Source organism: Hirundo rustica, chromosome 24 (genome assembly GCF_015227805.2).
Source record: "Hirundo rustica isolate bHirRus1 chromosome 24, bHirRus1.pri.v3, whole genome shotgun sequence".
Taxonomy (NCBI): Eukaryota; Metazoa; Chordata; class Aves; order Passeriformes; family Hirundinidae; genus Hirundo; species Hirundo rustica.
Genome location: NC_053473.1, coordinates 4054272 through 4081213, shown reverse-complemented (window position 1 = coordinate 4081213; position 26942 = coordinate 4054272). Strand labels below are relative to the sequence as shown.

At 57.4% G+C, this 26942-nt stretch overlaps 1 protein-coding gene across 2 annotated transcripts in view; it reads right to left on the bottom strand.

Moving 5' to 3' along the window:
* The window catches only part of FOXP4 (forkhead box P4), a 59199-nt gene that overhangs the window by 16537 nt on the left and 15720 nt on the right, over positions 1-26942 (bottom strand). For both annotated transcript variants that reach the window (XM_040085779.2, XM_040085780.2), the window contains exons 2-6: positions 22590-22806; positions 14492-14581; positions 7277-7399; positions 5548-5634; positions 155-302 (exon numbers count right to left, since the gene is read on the bottom strand). In XM_040085779.2, the coding sequence (XP_039941713.1) occupies positions 155-302; positions 5548-5634; positions 7277-7399; positions 14492-14581; positions 22590-22790 (649 nt within the window). In that variant the 5' untranslated portion in view covers positions 22791-22806. The remainder of the gene's footprint in view (positions 1-154; positions 303-5547; positions 5635-7276; positions 7400-14491; positions 14582-22589; positions 22807-26942) is intronic.

Genomic DNA, 26942 nt, shown 5'->3' with positions numbered 1-26942 from the left:
GCCACAGGAACCCGGAGCCCAACCCCACACGGCTCCATCACCCCCCAAACTTCGGAGGCATCACAAAACCCAACACCGCGGCCCTTCCGCAGCTCCCCTCACCCAGAGCTGGGCAAGCTCCAGCCCGGGAACCCCCGCGGGCCGTGGCCCTTACCTTGGGGCAGGGTCTGCAGGGGCACCGTGCCCTGTCCCGGCGGGAGGCTCACCAGGCCCTGGCGCTGCAGGTTTAACAGGTGCTGCTGCTGGAGCTGCTGCATCTGCAGGAGCTGCTGCTGGAAGGCCAGCTGCTTGTTCCCCAACGGCTGCCGAGACAAAAGGAGAGACAAATCCAGGCTTTATTCCCGGCCTGGCAGGGCAGGAGGAGGTCGGAGGCCGCGGCGAGGGGCGCTGGCAGCGAGGGGCGGCAGCGGTGGGGACGCGGAGCTCGGCCGTGCCTCCATCCTGCTGCGGGGCCTGCTCAGCTCCCGGCTCCGCCGGACGGAGGCTTTGATCTATCGGAAGAGGAGGGGAAGGAAAGGGAAAAGGGGAAGGGAAAAAATAAAGCGCTGGAAAGAAAGGGAGAGAGAGAGAGAGAGAGAGAGAGAGAGAGAGAGGAGCTGGGGGTTTTGTTCGGAGCTGCGCCGGGAGGAACCCGCAAAGCTCGGCTTGGGGGGGGTCCCACGGGGGGAGGCTCAGCTGTGGGGTTGGTGTAAAAAAAAGGGGGGGTTCCAGCAGGCGACGGGCACAGAACCAGCCTGTAAGGCAGAAAATGATCCCTTCATTGTGAGCTCCTTCTTAACGAGGGGCTGAAACTGGTGCAGGGCAGGGGGTGCCCAGTGTCCCCCCCCCAGGACCCCCAGGTAGGTGACTGTCCCCCCAACCCCCCAGAGCTGGCCAGGCTCTGACCGGCATGGCTGGCCCTAAACTAGTTAGGCAGGATGGGTCCCTGGGGAGGCGCCGAGAAATCCATGAGAATTAAATGAAGGGGAGAGAATTCAATTAGGGCTGGGGACAGGCAGCTGCTAATCCGAGCCGGCCGGGAGAGGGGAGCTGCCCCAGGGCTGCCCGGCCTCATTAGTGGGGCAGGCGGCTCCGTGACCCCGTGAACCCCCCCAAACCCCCCTGTTTGGGCAGACGGTGCCAGCAGGGAGCGAGGAGGAGCTGGGGCACATCCCCCCCTCGCTGCTCCCTGTGGCCCCCCAAAGGAGTATTTCCGTGTTCGTGCTCCCACTGAGGAGAACAAGAGCTCTGCAGTCAGGATGTCCTTGTTCCGTGAGCATCGTGGGGATTCCGGCCCCCCCTGGCACTGGGAATTCCTGGGAACTGGTGATGCCTGAGGCTGCATCAACAGGGGACAGCAGACAGACTCTCTGTGGCAATCCCAGTCCATAACTGAGTTTGGGGCCATCCCAGTCCATGACCCAGTTTGGTGTCAGCACCCAGGGTCTCACTGGATGCTGCTGGATCCCTGTGTGTGCTGCTGATGCTCAGCCTGGGTTTTGTGAATCAGAGGGTGAGGACGGGCTCCAAACCCCTCTCTGCAACATCAGGCACGACCACGAGTCCTGTCTAGGGTACAGATGGAGTTTAATTCCAGTTTCTCAGCTTCAGAGAGATGTGTGGACCCTCCCTGTCCTGTCCACCTCTTGGCCACAGTGGAATTGCCTCCCCAGAGTCAGCTCCGGATCCTCCCTGGCTCTGCCTCAGCCCTGCACCTCTGAGGCTTAAAGATCAAGGCACAAATCAAAGCAATTCCTGCTCAGTGAAGAGAAATCCCTGAGCCACGAGGGCTCCAGGCCATGGGATCAGCAGGATGGAGGGAAAAGGGCAGGGGCAGGCTGCAGCCCAAGGGCTTTAACAGGGCGAGGGGCAGCTCTGCCACCGTGTGGGACGGACACACTGTCCTGGCCTTGCTTAGAAACAGCAGCTGGGATGGGAAGGGACGGGGTGGGGCAGGATGGGATTCTCCTCCTCTTCCCGGCTCCACCACCGCCCTCCCCGAGGGCCCCGGGGCAAGCCCGAGCTCTGCTCCAACACAGCCACGTCACTTCCAGGCTGTGGTGCCGGGAGTGGATGAGGTCAGGAGGATCCCTGGGCACGGTGCCTGCATCCCACAGCCCAGCCAGGCTCTCGTGACCTGGCCTGGCTGGATTCAGACCCCCTGAGCCCCCCGGGCAGCCCGGACCCACACGTGGCTCTGGCAGGGACGCTGTTGAACCTGGTGATGTGAAGGCTGAACCTGCACCTTCACGTGCCTCAAATCCATGTCCCTCCAGCTTCCACAGGCCAGGAACAGGAGGAGCAGCCCCAGGAACACAAATCCAAGCCAAACCAAGGCCTGATCCTATGGGGAAGCCGATCTGCCACCCCTAGGGAACAACTGTGGCACCACAGACCTCTAGACCCTGAGTGATGGGTGAAGGGACGCAGAGCCATCCACCAGCTCCCACAGGCTCCAAGCCAGGCTTTCCCTGGAGAAACCAGGCTGGGGAGAGCCTGGATGACAGTCTCAGCTTTCCCAAAAAATCTCACACCCCGGCGATCCTCCCCTCCTGTTGGACAAGCCACTCCCAGAGGAGCTGGCTCTGTGTGTTATGGCCGAATCCTTGCTGGGCTCCCCCACCTCCTTCCCAGCTCCTTCCCAGCCCATTCCCGGCTGGGGCTGGGGGTCTGCAGCATCGCCGTGCATTAGACGCAGCTGAGTGGGTGCAGCTACCGGGGCAAGAGGCGCCGTCACTTTGATTTATGAGCACATCAGGAGGAGTTTGCGCCGTGACACGCGGGACTGACAGCAGCACTTCATTAAGCTGACACCGGGGTTAGGCGCCAGCAGCCCCCCCCTGGCCTGCCTCAGGAGAGGGACAACCCCTGCCCTCGGCAGCTCTGGGGACACACAGAGACCCTCCCGGGGGGTTTGGGGTCTCTGCACCCCGTTGCTGCTTGGAAGAGCCAAGCATCCTGGGAAGAGCAGGATGGGTGAGTGAGAGGCTGCACCACAGCTCCTCGTTTCCTCCACCCTCAGGATGCTGCTGGAGGCTGGGGCTGGCCCTCACACCCCAACACAGGAAAACGCTCCAGGATGGGTCGGGATGTGCCACAGCTCAGCCCCGTCCTGGCGGGATGAATGGATTCCCGGATCAGCTGCTCGGCTCTGCCCCTTCCTCATGCACCCAGTGTGGACACGGAGCATCCCCGCATCCTTAGGGACAGGATGGTGCTGACAGGCTCTTCCCACACATTTCCATCCTCTTGTCCGTCCTCCCCAGCTGTGCTACTCCTGGAGATTCTGCCCCTGCTCCCGGGGAGATCAGAGCTGCTCCTCCTGGAGATTCTGCCCCTGCTCCCAGGGAGATCAGAGCTGCTCCTCCCGGAGATTCTGCTCCCGAGGAGATCAGAGCTGCTCCTCCCGGAGATTCTGCCCCTGCTCCCGGGGAGATCAGAGCTGCTCCTCCCAGAGATTCTGCCCCTGCTCCCAGGGAGATCAGAGCTGCTCCTCACGGAGATTCTGCCCCTGCTCCCAGGGAGATCAGAGCTGCTCCTCCCAGAGATTCTGCCCCTGCTCCCGGGGAGATCAGAGCTGCTCCTCACGGAGATTCTGCCCCTGCTCCCAAGGGAGATCAGAGCTGCTCCTCTCGGAGATTCTGCTCCCGAGGAGATCAGAGCTGCTCCTCCCGGAGATTCTGCCCCTGCTCTGGCTCCTTCCCAGTGCTGTTCCCACCTGCGGATCCCGCTCTGAGCTGCTGACTCACATCAGCACCAAGAGGAGCCCTTGGAATCAGGCAGAGGGGAAGCAGAAGGCGCTGGGTTTACAAATCCTGCAGCCGAGCTGGAATTAAATCTGGCTGTGGGTTTCCATGAAAGATCCAAGGGCGGCTCTGTGGAGGCATCCCAGACACTCCAGCTCTTCCCTGAGTTTCAGGGAAGCCATAGCATCACAGCAGACAAACATGAACACAATAAGAACACCAGCTACCCAAATTTTGGGGGTGAACCAAAGCTTATCCAAGGATTTTGAGGAAGGGAAACTCTGACATCCCCTTGCTGGTCCCCCCTCAGTGCTTCTCCCAGCTGGAAAACTGGACACACACCCTTCCAGCAGCATCCAACACCCCCTCCCCCCCTGCTACACCCTCTCTTGCTGGATAAATTTCCCGTCTCCTCTGTACCATTTAATTAAAAGTTAACACGCGCTTTTTAAAGTGGAGCCCGCTAAGCAAGCGCTTTGTTAGAGCTTAATTATATCCCTGCTCGGTGCTGCAAGAGAACATCGCCAGGGCCAGCAGGAAAGTCCTTGAGGAAGCTCACATTTACGCCTCCCCCGTTTCCCGGAGCGCCAGCAGCTCCTGGAGATGGCTCCGATAACCCTGACGCTGTAAATTCACCAACATCCCACACTGAGAGCCTGGCTGAGGCTGGAGCAGGTGACCCTGAGCCTCTGCAGCCACCCTGGTCCCCTGATGCCAACGTGGCTTTGGCAGTGAGTCCCACCTGTGCCACCCCAACACAAAGTCTGGGCTTAAAATCTTCCCGCCCTGCCAGAACACTGAGTTTGGAGTGCTGGGTGTCCATCAGGGTGCTGGATTTTGGGAGGAGTGATGGCCACAAACAGCCCCAGCACCCCTGCTTGCACCAGGGATGTGAAGGCAGTGGCTCAGGAACCTGTCCCCTGTCACTGGGAGCCCATGGAAGGACACTCAGTGGAGGGGCAGCGATGCCAGACGTGAATTCTGCAAAAATGCACTGCAAAAAACCCCATGTGAAGCGTTTTGGGGAGACAGAGGGGCAAAAATACCCACAGAAAAGGAAGGAGTTGTGCTGTCAGCTGGCTGGGCTCTGTCCCCAGGCTCTGTGTCCCCAAAACACAGCCAGAACCCCTTGGGGGGCATCACTGTGCCCTTGGGGGCAAAACCTGCTGTGTACAGGGGGTTACACAAGATTGCTGCAATCACGGGGGCACAAACCGAGCCTGCACCAGGCACCCACCTGCCCAGAGCTGCCAACGTGGTCCCAGGGGGCTGAGAGCCCTGCCCACCTCAGAGCCTCCTGCTGGAAAAGCCCTTTGCTGGGATCACTGCTGTTTCCCACATTCCCTGGCCCTTGGAGAGCCGCCCTTCCTGGCAGGAAAAGCCCAGCTTTGGTTGCCACCTGACCAGCTCTGCCCACTCCCCAGGGCACTGCCGTGCCAGCTCAGCCAGGACTGGGCTGCCCAAGCTGAGCCTGGCTGGGCTGAGCCTGCTCTGATCCCACCACGGGGGGATTTGGGGAGCCCTCGCTCTGTGCTGGGGGGCTGGGACCTGTCCCTGTCACCAGGGAGGGTCCAGGCGCCCCTCCAGTGCTGGTGCCCCACACCCCACATCTTGTGGAGGCACCAGATCGCAGAGAGGGAGGAAGAACAACGATTCCCAGTGACTGGACTGGTCACCCTGGCACCTCCAGAGCAGGATGCCCCCATGTCCCACCCCTGTGGGCTCCCTGGGCTGCTGGGGTTGCCCCACACTTTGTTTCGTGCTGGTCCCCCTTGAATGCGCTGCCAGCTCAGGCGGCCCGGTGCCCACCAGGTGAGCTCACCTCTTTGGGTTGCTGCTTTCCGGCTTGCTGCTGGGTCAACAGCTGCAGGTGAAGCTGCTCCTGCTGCTTCTTGTAGTATTCCTGCAGCTGGGAAGGGGAGAGAGCAACGGGATCAGCAGCAGAACCCCCCCGTGCCCACCTCACCAGCCCGTGCCCAGCGCCGAGGCTTTGCCACAGCCACGCCAGCTCCTGGCACTGTCACCAGGGCCGGCTCCCTGTGCCACCTGGTGCAGGGTGCGAGGGAAAGGACCCGCCAGGGGAGTCAGGGCAGCAGAGGAACCCTGGGCACGCACTGCCAAGGGCTCTGGATCCCCCAAACACCACCAATGCCCACCCTGCTGTTTATTTTAATGCCAACCCGCTGCCCCTTGAGAGGAAAGCAGGCTGGGGTGCTCTGGCACATCACAGAGCACTTCATGGTAGGGAACCCCCAATTTTGGTATGGTAGGACTCCAAAACACTCCTGACAAGTGCTGTGAGAGACAGTGGGGTCAGACCAGGAGCAGCCACAACCCCCGGCCCGTGAGAGCTGGGGGTTCAGCCCTGCAGCCAAAACAGCCCCTCAAATCAAAGCAGAGGCGTGTGCTGGGCCATTAAAACAGGGACAAACCCCCCAGATCCACAGGGAGCCACCAGAGAGGGTCCCAGTGTCCACAGGGAGCACCGGGACCTGCCAGCGTCGCCACCAGCTCTCGCCCTGGCCCCTGAATAAACCGTGGGTGATGGATTTGCTGCGTGCAGAGAGGGGGAGAAAGGCACGGGGAGGTCAGCGAGACCCCCCAGCCCCCTCGCAGGGGCTCAGGAATGTCCCTGGGGATGCCGGGAAGCTTTTATCAGCCCGGGGCTGCCGGCAGCCAGCGGCTGTTTGTGTCGGAGAACAGGTTTGGAGGGGCTGGGTGTTTACCCCCGAGCCAGCCCGAGCCAGGGCGCTGCGGAGTGGCCGGGCTGGGAGCAGGAACATTGGGTCAGGGGTGAGAGGTGTGATGTTTGGTTTGCTGCCGGTGGAGAATGTGAGCTATTCCGGCCTGGGTTGTTTAATTTGCAGTCAAACGTGTTTCTTTATCCGGCTCCAAAGAGGCTTGTGGAAGGACCCACCCAGGGTAGTGTTTACCCTTTGTTCTTTCCCTGGGGCCAACCTTGAATCCTTATCAGCCTGTTTGGAGTAAACAGGTACTGGAGGCAGGAGGAAGGGTGTGGAGGATGCTTGTGGGGTTTCTCCCTCTCTCCCTCCTTCCCGCCGGCGGGAGCTGTTTACCCAAGCAGACCTATTTTGTTTCAGAGTGGAAATCTGCCTTTTTTTTTTTTTTTTCCTTCTCCTTTTTTCTTCCCTCCCCATCTGACTGAAATCTCTGGAAAAGCCGAGCAGGGCCATGAGAAACAAACCTCAGCTCTGGAGCTGCACACGGGCACCTGCCCAAAGCCCGGCAGTGGCCACAGTGGCCAAACCGAGAGCATCCACCCCAACCCCAGCTCTTCCCAGGAGCAGGGCAGCCCCAAATCAGCCCTTGAGCAGGAATTTTGTAGGTTTAGAGACCCTGGCTCAGGGTGGCAGCACCAGCACTGTCAGCCCCTGCAGCTCTTTTCACCCCTGGACGTGCTGGGAATCCCAAAGGAAATATGTGGAAAGCAGGAGGAGGAAAGGACCCATTTTTCTGCCTCCAGCGAATTCCAGCATTCCCAGACCCCGGTGGGAAGTGCCTGGCTGCATTCAGCCCCGGTGCAGCATTACCTGTTGCAGCATTATCGCCTGCTGCTGCTGCAGGAGGGCCTGGAGCTGGGGCGGGGACAGGATCTGCTGCATCTGCTGCGGCGTGATCATCTGCGGGGACATCATGGCCACGGACACGGGGACCTGCGACAGCGAGGACACGTCACCACTCCCAGCCCCGACCTGCAAAACCCGCCCCAAATCCAACAGTGACTCCCCCAGAGCTTCCCCCACACCTCTGTCATCTCTGGATGCAGACCCTGGCCACCGGTCTGTCCCCTGGGACGCGGCAATGGCAGGGAGATGTCCCGTGGCGCCAGGATGAAGCTTCCTGAACCATGAGCTCCCCTCCCCAAGCTGAGGGCTTGAAATTGAAATTGAAATGCAATTTAGCTGGGGGAACTGGGCATCAAACCACAGCTCCCTCCCCTGCTGGGAGCATGGGAAGGGCGGAGGGAAATGCCAGGGAAGTGGGAAGATAGCGATCGCCCAAATAACTCCGCAGAGCACCGAGGAAGAGGTTACGGGGTTCTCCAGGCACATCAAAGCTTTACCTCCAGCTGACACCAGTAACTCCTGTAATTACTGTGCCAAGAGGAGGGAGGGCCCAGGGAACCTGCCAGCCCCTGCCTTTGGTTATCAAAACACGGGTCCACACCCCCGGCAAAGCTCCTGGGAAGGTGTCGGTGATGGATCCCAGCCCTGCTGGGCCCTGCCCAGGTGGAGCAATGCCCGGATGGAGCCATCAGGAGCTGCCTCATCCCGGCCTTTCACTGATCCCACCGGCCCCAAGCCCTTCCCGAGGCTCTGGGCAGGGTTAGGGCCTTGCTGTAATTATGGACCCTCCTGGATGTCTCATATTCCTGGGACAGCCCGTAAGAATCGCTGGTCAGGAGCCACCAGCAGCCACAGGCTCTCCCAGGGGATCCCAGGAAGAGGCAGCATGTGGGATGGGGCAGAGCACAAGCCAGGTTCCAGTCAGGGACCCGCTTCTGATCCAAACTAAACCGCTCCTCAGCCCCTCAGCCCAGGATCTCAGCACCTCAAAGAGCAGAGAAACCCAGCAAAGCCCCACCGAGGGCCAGGTTCCTGCCAAGCCCCCTGCCCAGGACCCCCAGTGATGCCCACTGGAGCCGCTCCAGCGGGGATGGGAACACAGGGTGGCCCCGCGCAGTCCCTCCCATCTGTGATGGGCGTCCAGCTGACCTTCAAGGGAGATTGCAAAGCCTTATCTATTTACTCAGGCATTCTGCTGCAGGGAGGCGTCGGACACGGGGCGAGCTCTGTTTGTCACCGGCGTTTCCCCCTCCAGCCACCTCGGTGGCGGAGCTATTGATCAATTCCTCTGACTTCCCACCCAAGGGCTGGAGCTCAGCAAGGAGCCCCAGCACCCTGCGAAAGCTCTGGCACCCACCAGAGAGCCCCGAGCCCGCCGTGGCACCAGCACCCAGCGAAGAGCTGCTGTTTGGGCACCCAGGTGCTCCCAGCCAGCTGTGCCAAGCCCCGGGCGAACATCTGGGCAGGAGGGGAAGCTGGCGAGGAGAGCGAGGTGCGCGCCCAGGAGCACCGCTAATTTCCCTCTGCCAATTCATCAGCCGGCAACGTGCTCGGAATGAGAGCCCCTAATTAATTGCTCCTCCGCACCCCCCCCCCCAGCCCGGGCGGGCTCCCCGCCCCCTCCCGCGGCCCCTCGAACACGTTTGCTGGCATTTTCAAATCGGAGGCATCCTAATTACCGGAGAGTTATAACACCTTCCATTTCTCGCCCAGCGGACTGACACCCTGTCAAGAGCAAAGAGAATTGCCAGAGGTTTTGACAACACTAATTGCCCCTATAATCTAAAAACACAAAGGAGAGGCGATTAGTCGAGAGGGCCCCAGCTCTCGATCCGACACGAGGTTTTCACAATGTTACAAGAAAACAAAAGTGACGCTTTTTAGAGTTTGATGGCTGCTAACAAAAGCAGAATTATATTTTCATACAACCTTTGTCTGCATTAAATGGCTTTTTTTTTTTTTTTTCCCTCCCCCCCGTTCTCGGATGCGGAGCTGACACGGAGAAATGGTGGCGGATCCGTGTGGGGGTGAGGAGGGAGTGGGGTGAACTTAAGAGGGGCATCCAGGCTCTGCTGCTCCCTCGGTTCCCGTGATGAATTTCCCCACAGCGTGGAAAACGTTCCTCTCTCCCAGTTAAGGTTTCCAGGGAAAGCAGCAACTTTTAGTAAAAGAGGAAATTCCCACTTACAGGCGGTTGTCGGGAATGTTCCAGCACGGCCTTGACCCCAGTGTGGGCCAGCAAACCCCAGTGCTGGGGGCTCTCTGTCCCAAGCTCTGGTGACAGTGCCAGCTGCCTCTGCTGGGGACAGGGAGAGCTGCTGCTCCAGCAAAATGAGACTGGGATGGAAATGAGGTTGGAAATGAGGTTGGAAATGTCCCCCCACAACCTGGCCAAAAGCCCCACAGGGACACAGCCCAGGGTGGCTCTGGGACACCTGCAGCCATGGCCCTCAGTGACAAGTCACCCATGGCAGGGAGAGAGGCCAGCCTGGAACTCCTGGATAACAGCGGGATCTGGGCAGCAACTGCCTCAAAATCTGGGATGCAGGTGGTCAACGTGAGTGCTGAAGGGCGCCAGCTGTGAGGGGCGAGCGTCACCCAGCTGAGGGGCGAGTGTCACCCAGCTGCCACCACCCCCAGGCAGCCGGGAAATGTCCTCACAGCCGGCACATCCCTCGGGAAGCAGGTCCCGGCAGCAGCAGCGCCTGGGGACCAGCCCGACGCGTCACGAGCTGGCATCTGCCAGACACCGAGTCAGGAAGGGTTTGACTCACGCCTTGGCCGGCTGCCACCCCACAGAAACTGCTTACTAACAGCTCTGGCTGCTCCCAGAAACACCCGGCGCTGCTCCGGCCGGCCAGCAGCATCTCCAGGGGCTGCTTTTCCAGGCGGGCCCGGCTGTAATCCCCGTGCCAGAGGACGGGGCGGGAGCAGCAGGCGGTGGGTGGAAAAGCAGGCAGGTATTCCAGGGAATATTCCCTCCCTGAGCCAAAGCCAGCTGAGGGAAGCAGCACTTGGCCGTGTGGAAGGAGGCAGGATGGGGAGCGAGGCTCTTGAGAAATTTTTCCTGGATTTTTTTTTTGTTGTTGTTTTTTTTGGTTGGTTGTTTTTACGGGAAGCGGATTGAACTCCCAGGCAGAGCGGGGAAAGCTACGGCCCGGCCGCCTTGGCTCGCAGCGCCGCGGGGCTGTCATCAGAGGGACGGTGCCCTCCTGACCCCGGGGACAGCTGGCTTGGCACAGCCTGGGGACATCCTCTGTCAGCTTCCAAACATCCCTGCTCCTGCCCTCACCCGGGCCTGGAGGTCACCGCAGGAGCCACCGCGTCCCCAGGGGCCGCACGTCACCGCCACTACGGGAAGGGGCAGCTCCTGGTCCACGCCTCAACCACACAGCCCAGACCTCAGCCCAGGATCTCAGGACCTCAAAGAGCATGAACACTTTGTTCCCCCTCACCCCAGCTGGCTCTGGGATCATCGGGATGAGCACCCCTCTGTCTCTCCAGAGGGTGCTCCTGGTTTCCTGCAGAGCTCAGGGCTGCACATCCCTGCTCTGATCCAATCTTGGGGTTTAATTCCCAGATAGAAACAGCAGAAAACAGGTTTGTGGCGTTTTTCCTAATTTTAACCACTCTATTCAAATCCAAACCCAACAGAAACAAACCGAGGAGGTTGGGAACAGAAAGGGGGAAACAACCACCAAGAGCAGCTTCGAGTCGCGCTGTTTTAGGGGCAGGGGGAGAGCAAATCCCACCCCAGAGCACTTCTCACAGGAGAAGAACAACCCCAGCCTCCCTGGCACATGGTGGCCTCCCTTCCTGCTCTTAGCATCCCTGGGTGAGCTCCAAGATCCAGCTGGCTCAGACAGTCTGGGAGCGCTCCCAGCGCCAGGCAGTGATGCCACTGACACCGAGGTGACCCCAGCCACGGCTTACAAACCCCGAGGGGTGGCACAGGGCCACCCAAACGCTGCTGCGCCACCTCTGGACCTCACCAGGCTGGGATGAGACAAGGCACTAAAATCTGCCCAGGGGAGAAAGGAAGCTCGGCCCCACGTGCCAGGCTGGGTTTTGAGGCTGTGCGTGGTTTCAGGAACAATTTTAGGAACACTCTGAACAGCCCCAGCACCAAAGGCTGGAGTGCCCTGGGTGGGGTGGCAGCAGGGTGAGGAGGTGAGGGGACACCAGCGTGGAGGACACCAGGCCCTGATGTTCATCTCCGTGTGAAGAAAAGGAAGAATCAATCCCCGGCGTGTTCAGCCCAACGTGTATCCTCGTTAGAGCATCCTCATTAACACATCCTCGTTAGCGCAGCCTTCCCGCTGGGGAGGCCCCAGTCACAGCTGGCTGGGCTCCAGTGGCTGCTTGGGGACAGTGGCAGCAGAGGTGACAGCTCTGAGCCCCCTCCTCAGCGAGTCCCCCGGCAGGGTCCCTGCGTGGGCACGGGGCCTGGCACAGCTCTCACACCCGTGACTCTGCAGGGACTAACGTGACTTTGCTCCTCTCTGAACCCAAACCACCGATCCCAGAGTGGGATGGCGACAGTGGCAGCAGGCTGGCAGAGCTGGGGGCTTTGGGATGGAGCAGGGACAGACGGGGATGCTCCAAGTTCAAACGGAGAAACCTCGTCGCGAGCCCAGGCGGATGGGCTGCTGGATTTTTTTTATTATTATATTTTTTTTTTCCCGGAGAGGGAACGCAGAAGGGCTGGTATTGATCTGTCTTCATTACCCATTTCACTCAAGTTTCAAATCAACAAAATACACTTTTCTGCTCCGCTGCCCTCCCCGCTGCAGCAGACAAAAGAAAAGCAATTTCCCGCAGTTTGCTCCAAACTCCTCTCCTCCCTTCCCCGGGCGCCCTCCAGCCCCTCTCCCCTTCCAGACACTCGATCCTGGCACAGACTGGGAGACCCCCAGCTCTGAGGGCACCCCAAAAGGACACCCCATCATTCCCTGGTGTCTCCAAAGCAGCACTGACAACTCGGGGTGTTGCTTTTCCAGCGCCTCCTTCCATGGGCTTTGCTGGATCCCAGCAGGATCCCAGGGGGATCTGCTGCTCCCAGGACGACAGCGCCCTGCAACACCAAAAGCCCCCAAAAGCAACATTCTGTCAGCGCCCACCAAGTTTCCAGGAGTTTTAAAGTTGTAAAGGAATAAACCGATTTTGAAATGTTTTAGAACACACAAAGATGGGCTTTTGGGTTTTTTTTCCCTTTCCTGCAGCTGTAATTGGAGCGACAACGGGAGACTCTCCACACACACCTCCAAGCATGTGTAGGAAGAGGGTCCCTACTCCAAGAAGATGCTGCTGAGCCCAGCAGCTCCCTGGTTGTTTTTAAGCACAGGCTGTCGGGAATGTCATTAATATTCCCGCTGGCTTGGTGCCCCACAAACACCCCAGCCCCATCAGCGGGATGACAAGGAGAGTGCACGGCGTGGGCAAACACGGGGGGTCTCCTGCTCTCCCTGCCAACACCGGGACCCTCCTGCTCATTCCCCCTGGATTGGGGGCCAGGAGCCGGCTGGCACGGAGCCGAGGGGAGACAAAATTCCCCATGGATGTGGAAATCCACTCCCAGGCTCAGGGGGCCACACATCCACAGGCAGGGAGCCAGGCTGGCACCCCAAGGACACCCCAATCCCCAAACATTCCCATCCTGCCGCGCTTCCCGCTGCCTCCAAGCCAAGGAGGGCTGTGCTGGGACCCGGCCTTCCTCCTCCTCCTCCTCTTGCAGCCGTCCTGGCCAGTCTCATCCACACCACCGTGCCTTAGATAAACTTCCTTTCAAAGGAGTCTGCTTAATCCCCTATCTCCCCTCGGTCAGATCCCGCTCCAGCTGCCGGCGGGGCCGCGGGGGGAGGGATTGCCGGGCGCTGCTGAGTTATGAGCTATTTCTGACTCACGTCTACAACTTTCACAAGTCCTTTTTGCAACACGGAGAGAGAAAAAAAAGGGAGGAGGGGAAGGAGGGAGGGAGAGAGAGAGAGAGAGGAAGGAGATCCAGTTCACTCCGGCAAAAGCCGCTGGCCAGATGGGCAGGCAGGCAGGGAGGGGAGGCTGGGGAGCAGCAGGGAAGGGGAGGACGGGATGTTCGGCTGCATCCAGCCGGGAATACCAGGCAGAGCAAGGAGGGGTAAGCAGCAGCAGGAGGAGGAGGAGGAGTGCAGGGACACACACCCACGGAGGGGAGCGAGGCGCCGGTTACCGGAATCTGACTTCACCCTCGCCGCCTTTGTCCTCTGCAGACATTTTCCATGCAGTGACTGCATTTCCTTCCTGCCGGCACCGCTGGAAAAAGCCGCCTGTTTGTGCCGTAGGAGCCCTGACTAATTCCCACTGCTCCCACCCAGCTGCTGCCTCCCAGCCCGGGGGGTTCTGGGCTCTCCTGACCCCCGGCAGCCCTTGGGATTTGCTGCTGGATGGCTCAGCCGTGCCCTGGCACTCCAAGCCAGGAGAGGATCCCAGGATTGCCCATCCCAGCCCGGCTCCCGCTGCCACCCGGCTCAGCCTGGCACAGGCAGGACCTCCAGCTCCGAGAGCGCTTGTGCTAATTACTTTCCTTTGTTAATTAAACCCACGTGGCTCTAATAAGGTAACCTGCTGTTCTCCGATAAATTTAATTAGCCTGAAGGGAGAGCCCCTCCGCACAGCTATTTAAATTGTCACTTCCCATCGCTTGGGCTTTGCTTCTCCCTGCCTCCCCGTCTCTCCAGATTTCACCCCTCTCCTGCCCATTTTCTGTCCTTCTCCTTCGGCAGAGAAGGGGAGGTTCCCCATCCATACAGGAGCAGGAAGTGCCCACCCAAAGCCCATTTTCCTGCCAAGTGCCAAAGTCCCCATCCCAGCTGGGCCTCTGTCCCATCCTGGAGGACCTGCCCTCGCTCCAGCCCAAAGGATTGTTCCCTTTTCCAGCCCTGGGCCACCCTCACAGCACCCAGCATCCATCCTGGGATGCTCCAACCCCGGGAAACTCTACGTCCTAAACACCGTCCCAAAAAGCGATGACACACGGCGCCCTCCCTTCCCATTCCCACACATACACACCCACCAAAAAAAAACCTCCCCAAGAAACTTCTGGAGGTCTCCAGAGGATTTAACTCTGGCCATGGAGGTGACAGGGGTTTGTGCCCTTCCCGGGAGGGGGGTGGCAGGGGACACTCGCACGTCCTCGGGGCTCACCTGCACCGCCGGCTGCTTGCCCTCGTTGCTGCTGGGGGAGCTGAGCCCCGTGGCCTGCTGCAGCAGGAACTGCCGAGCCACCTGCAGAGCCTGCAAGAGAGACACAGGGGTGGGCACGAGGAAGGCTCCCTCCTCCTCCTCCTCCTCCTCCTCCAGCTCCGGCTGCTTCTCCCCGGATTTCATTCACGGGATGGGTTTGATGCACGAGAAGGGCAGTGCTCCCCGACGCTCCCTCCTGCCACACCAGTTTGACCAGTGCATCCCACTGGAGACCACCGCTCTCCCAGCACCCGTGGGGGACAATCCTGTCCTCTTCCAAAAATCCCCACCAGGTCCAGCATTCCCACGTCACAAGGGTCATTCCCAAACCCCAGCCCTGCCACAGCCACCCAGATTTATTCCAGATTGGTTGATTTATTCCAGAGCCACCACCACCTTCCTGCTGCCGTCCCTTGTACCCAAAGCCACTGTGTGTATTAATTTAAATTTATTGATTGGATGGTGGCACTGGAGCAGCACAAAGTTCCAGTCACCGGGCAGGTTTGGATGAAGCCAAGTGCAGGATCCCAGCCTGAATCAATCCAGGATCGTGTCCCAGGGGATTTGGTGGTGATCCAGAAGGTGCTCAGCAACCCACACAAGTGACCACCGTGAAACCTGATTGTTTTTAGGGGGGTTTGCCTAGAGAAAGTGATGAGTTTCGTCAAGTTTTTTACAGGGATGAAGGTGTTTCACTGGGAATCCCACAGAAATAGGGAAAAACCAACAGAAACGGATAAAATGCACTTGTGAAAAACACAGGTACAGCACAGCCATGCCCAGCACTGTGGGCAGCTGGAGAAAACAGGGGAAATGAAGGAAAATCCTGTGAAGAGATGAGGAGGAGAGAGGAGTGAGTGTGAGCTGAGAAAAAGAGCTGGGGAGCCAGGAAAAGGAGTAAAGCTCTGAGGAAAACAACCCAGTGCTCCCAGACATGTTTGCTCCTTTTTTCTGCTTTACAAGGATTCTTTTCCTTCCTTCCTTCCTTCTAGGGCTTTTTGGGCACATTTCTGAAAAGTCTCCACCTTCCTTCCCCACCCTCCCAGATCCACTCCCAGGTGGAAAATCCACCTGATCTGCTCTGTGCAGCTGGACAGGCGCTGCAAGGGCACGTAGAAAATGAGAAGGAATTTCCAGTTGGAGGCTGAATTACTTTATAAAGAAATTGTAATTTCATAGCAGGGGGCCCAAACCAAACACTCCAGACACAGCACTGGGCACCCACGGCTGTATTTGTCACCATCACACGAACCAGACAGTTCCAAGAAGATCAAAACCTGTGGAATTTCATAAATAAATGGATCTTGATTTCCTATTCCAGAGCTGCATCCCAGGATGGTGCACCCATGGCCACTGAGCACCCCCAAAAATGCCCAAGCAATAACTCCCAAACTTCCTTTATCCAAACAATTAAAAACTCAGACCCTTGAGGACAAACACAGCAATTCACCGCTGGGAATCACTGATGGAAAAATCCCGTGGTCCAGATCCCGGAGCTGCCTCAGCCCCAATGTTTCTCCACGGGCATTTTATTTTCCCTGTTATTACCAGGGATAGATGTGCATCGGTAATGCGAACAACAAAAACCCCGTGACAGTTATGACAGCTCAGGATCTGATATTTTAATTACTTTTGGAAATGAAAACAGTAATTCCAGTTAAAAGCCAAGGTGCAGGAATCCACTCGGCAGCAGCTCGGCGCCAGGCCCAGGATGGTGCTGGAGCACTGGGCTGCATCCCACATCCCCACGGCAAATCCCTGAGCTTCAGCTGCTTTTCCAAGTGTCTTTTAGCAGAGTTTTGCATGGATTTGGCCTCTCCATGTGCAATTCCTGCCGCGTTTGCAAGCACCATCTCACAGACGAGACCCGGCCAGGACAGTCCCTGGTCCCGGGCTGGCAAAAATCAGCGCAGCAGCAGGGATGGAAAACCCAGAGGGAAAAGCTTCAGGAGCAGAATTCCAGCTGGAAAAGCGCTGGACGAGACTTCTCCCGGAATTTCTGTTCCCAAAGCCGAGGCCTGGCTGGCCCGGGGTGCCCGCCCGGCCCGGCCCCACCGCGCCGCCTCTCAGGGGGGAATTTAATTCACTCCCCGCTGGCTCCCTCACTTTGGTGTGCTCTGAAGCACGAAATTACAAAGATTTACAGGGGGGAAAAAAAAAAAACCCTCGACATGGCCTCACAATTGCACATGGGGGCCTCTCTGGAGCTGCCCCCTCCCTCCCTCTGTCCCCAGCCCAGCCCGAGCCTGCAGACAGCGATGGAAACCTGTTGCAGGGCATGTGGAGCAGCCAGGATGGAATTTCGGGATGCAGAGCCACCTGCCAGCTGCATTTGTTGCCTACACAGGGCAGGAGGAGCAGCCCAGTGCTGGGGGGATGAAGTTTTTCCATAGGGAAGTGTCACTGAGAGGGCTGAGGAGGTCGGAAGCAGAAGGAAGAGTTTTGAGGTGGGAAGCAGAAGGAAGAGTTTTGAGGTGGGAAGCAGAAGGAAGAGATTCCCTGTGGGATTTTTACCTCTGTGAACCAGAGGGAAAATTATTTATAGATAAAAATCAGCCCATATCCCACAGCCCGGCGTTAGGCAGGAGTCATCGGCACATCACCCCGAACCGGGAATGAATTCCTGGTGTCGGACTCCCTCTGATCACCAAATGATCCCAGAAAACGCTTGCAGTGTCTCACACACAGCCAGGGTTTGGCTCTGCCCTCCCCAAGAGCAGCACATTCCAGGATGAGGGAGAGGATGGGGACTGGACACTGCTGGGGGAGGCTCAGAACTCCCTTGGGATGTGGAACACACCTGGGATTGCAGGGACAGGTGGGAGATGCTGGAAGCTGTGTGCTGGGAAGGGCTCAATGAACAGCCCAACCATGCTGGGATTGATCCCACCCTGCCAGGACCTGCTCCCACAGCACCAGAGGCGTTCCTGCTCCCAGGAATTCCCCCCAGGGATGCTCATTCCTCCCCTCAGACCCCAAATCCCTCCAGTTCTCTGCACCACCCCCAATTCCAGACATCCTCCAGCAGAGGAGCAGCCCCTTTTTCCAACTTCCACCCAGCCTGCTTGAGGATTAGCCTGATTTTCCCCGCTCCTAATCATGATTTCCCTGATTTTTCCACATCCAGGACTCCACACATCCACCCCTGGATGTTCTGGATGCTTCTCCAGACCCCAGGAAAGGCAGATTTTGGCCACGGTAAACACCACAAACTGCCCTTTGTGCCACGAGGAAACACCTGGCGGCAGCCCTGGAAGAGCCCAGGGAGAAGAGGGAGCAGCTCCCAGCCCATCCAGGGCGGCTGCCTCACACCACACCTTGGATTAATGCGGGATTAATCCTCATCCCTGCCTGTTCCTCCTCAAAACCTGTCCCGGCAGAGCCTCCCTGAGGCCTCCTGATTGGGAAGAAATGAGTCAAGAGCTCCAAAAAGAAGTTTGGAGAGCGTGGAGACATCCACGGGTCATCCTAAAAGGAAGAGTCAGAGCCTTTCCCCCCCCCAAAAAAATCAACCCAAAAAAATCCCAGGACAAAGGAAAATCTTGCCTGGGGGATTTGAAAGTGCCTAATTCACCAGATATTTCACTCTATGAGGATGGAGTTTTTAATTCCAGCCTGGATGCTCCAGCTGGGAAAGAGCTGCCCAAAATCAGCTGAGGGGTTTTCCACCTGGATCAGAGCTTCATATGGTGTTTTACCTTCCAAAAATAGAAAAAAACACCTGAAAAATTCCATTAAAGCAAGAACTTTGCATGGAAAGAGGGAGGAAGGGAATTTTTTATCTTCCCTTTTCCCTCCGATCCTTTTGGAGGGTGGGAAGAGGTTGGGAAGGGCTGAGAAAAAAAACGGGGGGAATAAATAAAAAAAAAAAAAAAAAAAAAAAAAAAGGAAGATTTTTTACACTAACCTCATAAAAATGACATCGTCACATTCCAGAATTAGAGCCATTAAAACAACACACGGGGATATTTTTAGCTGGATATTAACAGTAAATGATGCCATATTGAGGAGCACTTCCACCAGCCCAGCCCTGGCCTCGCTTAACCAGAACCAAATGGCTCCAAGAGATCCAAATGAACCAAAAAACTAAACAAAAAAAAAAAAGAGACAATTCCTCACAGGAAAATTTAAAAAAAAAAACAAAGTCCTTTTTACACCCAGCTCTGTGTCTGTGGCCCAGCCCCAGCTGTTCTGCCCCTGCTCCAGTGCTCCTGGACTTTATTCCTGGGCTCCTGACTCCTCAGTCCTCACAGGAGAGGGGTTAAACCCAACCCCACTAATTCAGAGCACAAGGAACACACTCCTGACTATCCCACCCCATGGAAAAAAGGGGGGAAAAGGGGAAAAAAAGAGGGAAAAAATAGGGGGAAAGGGGAGGAAAAAGGGGGATGGGGGGGAAAGGAAAAAAAGGGGGAAAAGAGGAAAAAAAGAGGGGGGAAAAGGGAAAAACAAAACCAAGAAAAAAGGGGGGAAAAAAGAGGGAAAAAAGGGGGGAAAACAAGGGGAATAAAAGGGGAAAAAGAAAAGGAAAAACAGCTCCTGCATTTGTCCTCAGTGAAATATTAAATATGAATCAGGGAAGTGAAGAGAGAGATGAGTTTCATTTAAGTGCTCCGGCCTCGTTTTTATCTTAAATACCCTAATAATAGAGGATTACACAATATATTTGAGATGTGATCACATGTTTTATGGAATGGTATCTCTCCCAGGGCAGCAAAGTGCCTCTCCTCCCCCTCCACACCCTTCCCCAACTCCCAAAAAAGTCCCTTTCGCTCCTTCTCCAAAACATGATTTTTGTTTTTTCCTCCCCGGTTCTTTGCCGTCCGCCTGCAGCACACCGCGATTTTTTAGGTATTTTTTTGCACCATGAAACAACCCCAAACAACGCCAGAGCAGCTGGATTTTCCAGCTGGCTCCTTTTCCACGGATTGAGAGCTGGATGGAGCTCCTGTAGGGTGCCAGACTCGGGGATTGTCCCCTTGCTTCTCCCAGGACATCCCTGCTCCACGAGGTTTGCACGGATTTGGGTTCTCCGTATTCAACTCCTGCCGTGCCTCCAAGGATCCCCTTTCCATTCTTTCCCTCCATCCCCTGCACCCCAAACCCTGCAGCGACCCCAGCTCTCTGCACCTCATGGATTTAAACACCAGCTGCTGGCTAAAAGCTGGGATTTTTTTGCAGGAACTCAGCAATAAAACAAAAAAAAATCCCCGGAAAACCCCAAATCGTGGCCGAGCGGCGCTCGCTATTCCCACTCCCCTAAAAACCCCCAGGGGTGTGCCACCCCCATCACCCCAGTGCCCTCATTTCCTTCCTCCGCCGGGAATTCCGGGGGGATCCAGCCTGGCGGGGTGGGGGGCTGGCGGATCCCTTCGGAGCCCGGCAGCGCCGGAGGTCCCTCCACGTTCCCACAGCAACGGTGGGGAGGGGTCCCGGGCCGGGGGCTGCCCCCGGTGCCCCCCATGACCTCTCCCCTCCGCCGGCCCCGGCACAAAGCGGGCGCGCGCTATTGAGGCTTTTCAGCCCCATCCCGAGCATTGAAATCCAGGGATTTAACCCCAGCGCCAGCCCCCCGGGGCTGCGGGAGAGGGAGGGAGGGAGGAGGGAGGAAGGGGAGGGGGATGCCCTTTCCCCACCCCAGCGCCTCTCCCCTTCCAGGCTCTCCGGGATGCTCGGAAGTGGCGTGGATTGGGATGGATGGATGGATGGATGAGGATGGTGAAGGGAATGCTGCGCTCCACAGTGGAGCAGAGCTGGGTGAGTCTGTGTCAGCTGCCACACATCCACCTCCCCTTGCTGTGGGGACACCCCAAAACGAAGTGCCTGAGCGCCCCACAACACCCCCATCGCCTCAGTATCCCACCCACCTCGAGACAGCGCCCTTGGAGAGGAGCTTTATCCCAAAAATCTTCTGCAAGGACCTGTTTGGCTTCACCCTTGTAAAAGCAGCGAGGTCACAGGCACTGGAAAAGGTCAAATCCAGCCAAAAATGGGAGCACGAGCTCCCAGCTCCCACAGCCACGGAGCTTTAGGCCCACCAGGACGAGACGTGGGCTCCCAGCCCCGCAGGCTTCCCGATGTTTCTTGGGGGAATTTCATGAAGTTCAAGAATGAGGATTGAGCGCTGACGCTCCGGGATGAGGGAGTGAGCACACGGGAAGAGCCCAGCCGTCCGAGAACCCGGCGAGAATGCTGGATGCTCCCGGGGATGGAGCAGAGCCTCCATCAAGCACCTAATTGTCCAAAACTCCCGCTGTGGGGACATTTATTCCTGACCCCAGCTGGTGCTCAGCCTGCTCCCCGAAGCAGGAAGATGGATAATCCCCGGGGATAGGTCCTCTCCCTTCCCCAAGTGCTGTCGCTGGAGGTGTCACTTGGTTTTTTTGGAAGTCCACCAAACCCCCAGCTTTAACAATCCCGTGTGCCAGCCAGCTTCCCGCCAGGAGGAACACCAGGGGGGTGAAATCCAACATCGGCGCTCACCGGGAGCATCCGCGAGGACGGAAAACCCGATTTTCTGGAGGAGATCCCCGTTTCACAGCCGCGATTTGCATCTTTTGGGCTGGGGGGGAGCACGGATCTCCCGTTATCCGCTGGAATTCCGGGAGGGAGAGCGGGCAGCCCCTCGGAGGGGCACTGGCGGCGGCATTACACGCATGATTACCCTTTGGATGCGGGGAGCAGGGGCTTAGCGGCGTGCGGAACGCCTGTTATCCAGGTAATGGATTTACAGCACTCCCCACTAAAGTATCAGACACAGCAATTTTTTACAGCTTTCACGCCGGAATTTATGGCTCAGGGAGGCGATCTCCGTACGAGGAGAGGGATCATTGCCTTATTTAGTAGCTGAGCAGGGAAATTGATGGGGTTTTTTGCCAAAGTTTGTTTGGAAAGGTAAGCTGCAGGCACGTCCCCAGGGCTGAGACGGGACACACAGAGCCGCTGCACACACGTGTCACTGTCACACGTGTCCTGGGCCATGTGGGTGAGGTTCAACCTCCAGCAGCCCCTGGGAATGGGGAAGCAGCTCCTGGACGACCAAAATCCTCTCCGGGAGCCCCTGCCGCTGGTGTTACAGCCAAGGGTTTTGGTGTCTCAGCCCCTCAGACTGATGGGGGCAGAGCAGGCAGGACCTTCCCCCAAAACCAGCGAACTCCAGCCCACGAGCCGCAGGGATGGACGGGCTCTGCTTCCCAAGGGACGTGGGGTTTTGGGGCAGCACCTGCACCCCAGCTCGACCAGGAACGGCCAAAACCTGCTGGAACGCAACCCCGAGGACAAAGTGGGGAAAACCCGGTGCTGTCCCCAGACCACATCCTCGAAGGACCCCGCTGCCTCGTATCAGACAGGCTGGAAGGAAGAGGCTGGAACAGGTTGGAAGGAACAGGTTGGAAGGAACAGGTTGGAAGGAAGAGGTTGGAAGGAACAGGTTGGAAGGAAGAGGCTGGAAGGAAGAGGTTGGAAGGAAGAGGCTGGAAGGAACAGGTTGGAAGGAGCAGGTTGGAACGAACAGATTGGAGCGAACAGCCTGGAAGGAGCAGGTTGGAAGGAGCAGGTTGGAAGGAAGAGGCTGAAAGGAACAGGTTGGAAGGAAGAGGCTGGAAGGAAGAGGTTGGAAGGAAGTGGCTGGAAGGAAGAGGCTGGAAGGAGCAGGTTGGAACGAACAGCCTGGAAGGAGCAGGTTGGAAGGAGCAGGTTGGAAGGAGCAGGCTGGAACAAACAGCCTGGAAGGAGCAGGTTGGAAGGAGCAGGTTGGAAGGAACAGGTTGGAAGGAACAGGTTGGAAGGAGCGGGCTGGAAGGAACAGGTTGGAAGGAACAGGTTGGAAGGAGCGGGCTGGAAGGAACAGGTTGGAAGGAGCGGGCTGGAAGGAGCAGGTTGGAAGGAGCAGGTTGGAAGGAGCAGGTTGGAACGAACAGCCTGGAAGGAGCAGGTTGGAAGGAGCAGGTTGGAAGGAACAGGTTGGAAGGAGCGGGCTGGAAGGAGCAGGTTGGAAGGAGCAGGTTGGAAGGAGCAGGTTGGAAGGAGCAGGTTGGAAGGAGCAGGTTGCCCGTCCTACCTGCTGCTGCTGGAAGTGCAGGAGCTCCACGGGGCTCATCTCTCCGTTGGCCTCAGCTCCGGCGGCTCCGTCGCGGCTGCCGCCCCCGGGGCCGCCCCCGCTGCCGCCGCCGCCACCATCGGGCTGGTTGCTGAGGCTGCTCACCCCGTTCTGCGCCGAGGGCGTGGAGCGGATCGTCTCCGAGGCAGATTCAACCATCATGACTCGCTAGCAGGACCTAAAGAAGGGGGGAGAAGAGCCTGAGAACGGGGGCTGAGATCCCTGATCCCAGTGGGACGGGATGTCGGACCCTCTTGGGTTTTAGCTGTGCTCGATTCACCCCCCAAAAAATAAATGTGAAGCTGCTACAAACATGCTGCACGTCCCCATGCGAAGCAAGTGCAACCAATTCCTTAGGAAAACCCACAATTCCAGCTTTCCCTGAGCCTGGTGTGAGGCACAGAACTCCAGGAATCCGTCGGTTTTCCCCAAATCCTGAAGTATTTCACGGTGAGAGCACAGCCAAAGCTCCACACCGAGCAAAGGGGAACCTGCACCTCGGATTCCACCCTGAAAATCCTAACAAAGTCAAAACGTTCTCTCCAAGTGCTTCATCTCCCAGCAAACCACCACTTCCCAGCAGGAAAAACCACCTGGCAGAAGGTGCCAGGCTGAGGAAACCCAAAGGAACCCAGGCAGGCCTGGGATGTGGAAACGAGAGCACGGCGGCACACGGATTGGAAAATCCTTTTTTTCTCCCAGTCTTTGCCCAGTGACACTTGGATGAACGGCAGGTTGGTGGTTGTGAAGCTGAGGGTGCCTTTTTCTGGGAGAAACTCCTGGATTTGGGCTGGCACTGGAGGAAACAGGACCAGCACACCCAGCACTGGTCTCTGCCACGTCCAGCTGGTGCCACATCCAGCCCTGACGCAGAAAAGCGGCAGCGCGGAATCCACCCGGCAGCGAGGGTCTCTCCCTCCCTCCCTCCCTCCCAACACGTTTTCCTCCATGGAAAAGCAGTTTTAGTTCCACACCCCTCCATCCCACCAGCACGGGCTCAGCACTCACCCGGCACCGCTCGCCGAGTTTGTAACAAGACGGGAACAAAACCAGAGGGATGGGATGAAAAAAACACCACCTCCCTTTCTCCTTCCCCTCTCTCTTTTCTTTTTTTTTTTCCCTATTTCCCCCCTCCACACCCCAAAAGGCAGCGAGACAAACCAGGAACAACATAATTGCTGAAATGTGGCGTGTAATAATCGCTATTCAGGGGCTGATCATTCATATTAAACAGGGAGCAGCGAGCTGCTCATTTGCATGTTGGAGATTATCTGCATTTCAAAAGTCATTTCCGCAGGGGATATGAGTGACATCCATTCCCAAGGGGAGCTCCAGGCTCCCTCCCACTGTCCCAGGCTCTGGGGGTGACACACCGGTGGCTGTGGGACAGCTCAAGGTTAAGGGGATTATTGGGATTTGGGATCGGCTGGAGCACGGCGTGGTTGGAGCAGCTTCCCAAGGATGGGATGCTCACAGGATGCTGCGCTAGGAGCAAAAATCTGGAATAAACCCCTCACCTTTTGCCTTAAAACGATGTTTTTTCCTTCCCCACCTTGAATTGCAATGACTTCAAGTTCACAAATCTGAAGTTATTGCTGCTCCCATTCCCATTTTCCCTCTGAAATCCACGAGGCCCCGTGGGGAACGCTTCGTGTCTGACACTCAAACGGCATCACCAGGGCCAGAAACCCGTCAGGATTCAAGCAGGGATTTGACTTTTACACGGAGAACAGGAATATCCACAGTTATAACAGGAAGTATAAAAAAGGCAAAAAAAAAGGGGAAAAAAAGAAAAAAAGTAAAAAAAAGGGAAAAAACCAGTTTTGGAAAGGATATAAAACTTTCCTGGCTTCAGGCATAAACCGGAGTTTAACTGTTGGGAATTAGGAGGAAATCTCTGCTGGTGGAGGAGCCGTGGGCTCGCTCTGGTGGTTCCAGCCCCTGCCAGAGGCGGGATGCTGGAGCAGATTCCTGCAGCCTGGGTGATTCCCGGAGCTGGGGACACCGGGCCAGCTGAGCTCCCTCTCCAAGTCCTGTAAAACTCCACTTCCCGTTCCCAAACCCCTCTGGGATGCTGGAGTGTCTGGGATCCCGACAACACCGCGAGGGAAGTCATAAAAGAAAGTCATCATCATAATAATGGAAATATTTCCATTCCTATAAAAAGTTTTACAAAACCTTAAAGAAAAAAAAAAAAATAAAGGCGGTGGAGGGGGGGAGGGAAATAAAAACGGAGCCGGTGTCTGCGAGGTTATGAAGTGGATTTAAATTAGGAACAAGCGCTTTTCCAGGCAGGACGGATCCGGAATCACTGGGAAGAGCCGAACGATGCCGGAGCACACGTGCAGCCCTGCACAGAGCCGGGAGGGATCCGCAGCATCCCAGCTCCTGCTGCTCACCCCCCGCCGTTCAGACACAAGCAGTATTCCAGGGATTCTCCGCACGCGGCATCCGGAGGGGCTCAGCAGGATCAGACCTTCCCCCAGGCAGAGAGGCAGGGACGGTGTCCAGACAGCCAGCGGGAAGATCCAACAACACCCACATCCAGTGGGAAAGGGTGGGTTTGGTTAAAAGGGGAAGGAGGAGCCGCCTCCAACGGCAACAGCAACAGAGGCTGCACAAATGGATCGTTAATTACCATTAATTACCATTTCAGACTCCCCAGCTCCGCTGCTGAACCACCGCTCTGCCTTTTTTGTTCCCCCCTTTTATCCGACCACGCACCTTCCACAGGACAAAGGGAAGGAAACGGAGAATCACAAACGGAGCAACGAATCCCCCTGCCTTCGGCAGGACCATATGGCAACGAGGGTGTATTAATTACCGTGGCTTTTAATTAACAATTGCTTCATCTGAGCAGTAACATTTCCTTGACATCCCCCGACTCGCCGCAACCCCGCGCGGAGCACGCGCCATCCCAGTCATCAATCCCGGTTTATTGACATCCATCCCTCCCGCAAACAGGCGCGATCCCAGAGTTTTCCAATTAACACCTCCGCACTCTCTAATTAGCGCAATTAACAGGCTGATGGATGCCCGGAGCTTGGCTGGGAGGGAGGGGCTGGAGCAGGCGCCGGGGACGCAGCTCCCACCGCGTGTGCCGCGATTCCCGTGGGAACGCCACGTGCGTGCCCTGCCGGGGAGCCTGGCACCGCCGCGGAGCCTTCCGGAAGGGCAGGATGAACACGGAGGTGACCAAAACCACGGAGTCAAAGCAATGGATGTGTGATTTTAGGAGCAGCACGAGAAGATGAAGCAGTGATATCCCCCCCGCAAAAAGCTCCCAAGGAATTTTGGGCCATCCAGACCCGTCCGAAGCGACGCCACCGCTCCACCTGATTCCGTGGACGTGGAAATTCAATGGCATTTCCCAGCCCTCAGGACCTGCTGGAACAGCCACAGCCACACCACGAGCTCCTCAGAAACCACTGCGCCAACACCAATTTCTGCAGCTTTCCCTATTTTTCATTATCCTCGGCACCGCAACCCGCGGAAGCTCCGTAATTTTGGGCTGCCCTTGGTGGGCCCCGCACAGACCCAGTGTCTGCTGTCCCTGTCCTCGAGTCCCCACCCCCGACCACGGTGAGTGATCCTGCCCTGGGTTTCCCCAGCCACAAACTCCAAGAGCTCCTAATCCATCACCCAGGAGGGAAGGATGAGGAAAAACAGCGGGAAACACCGCTGGAAAACTCTCCCAACACATCTCCACAAGCTGGAACAGCACAGGTGACACAACACAAACCGACACTGAGACCTTCCAGAGGCTCTTTCCACCCTTCCCACCACATCCCAGTCCCAAAGCAGTATTCCAGAGCCTTCCTCCCAGCTCCAGCCTCGCCAGGACGTGGATGGGAGCAGGCGGCCTCTCCCCCAGGTACCGGCGGATCCTGAAGGAGCACGGACCCAGAAAATCCCCCCCAAATCCTCAGAAATCCGCAGGATGCTCCCCTGCACAGCTGGAAGGAGAAGAGGGCTCGGGAAAGCTGAATCCCAGGCACTGGATCTGCTCCCGGCTACGGAAAGTTGAGCAACCTGCCCGTCCTGCTCCGGCACCGCGAGGCTTTAGGAAGCGGCTGCTAATCCTGAAAGGCTTCGGCTGGAAGAGAAGCAGCAGCCCGGGATTGCTCCGAGAGTGCCTTTTTACCCTTTAATTAACACATAAACACATGGAAATGTGGAAAGGGGATTAAAATAAAAGTCTGGGGGAGCTGAAGGGAATCCGGAGCATTACTGTAAATTAGAAGATATTTAAGGAACCAGGGACCGGCTAAGCCCAGGCACCGCTTTAATGGGATCTCACCTCTGCGCACTTTC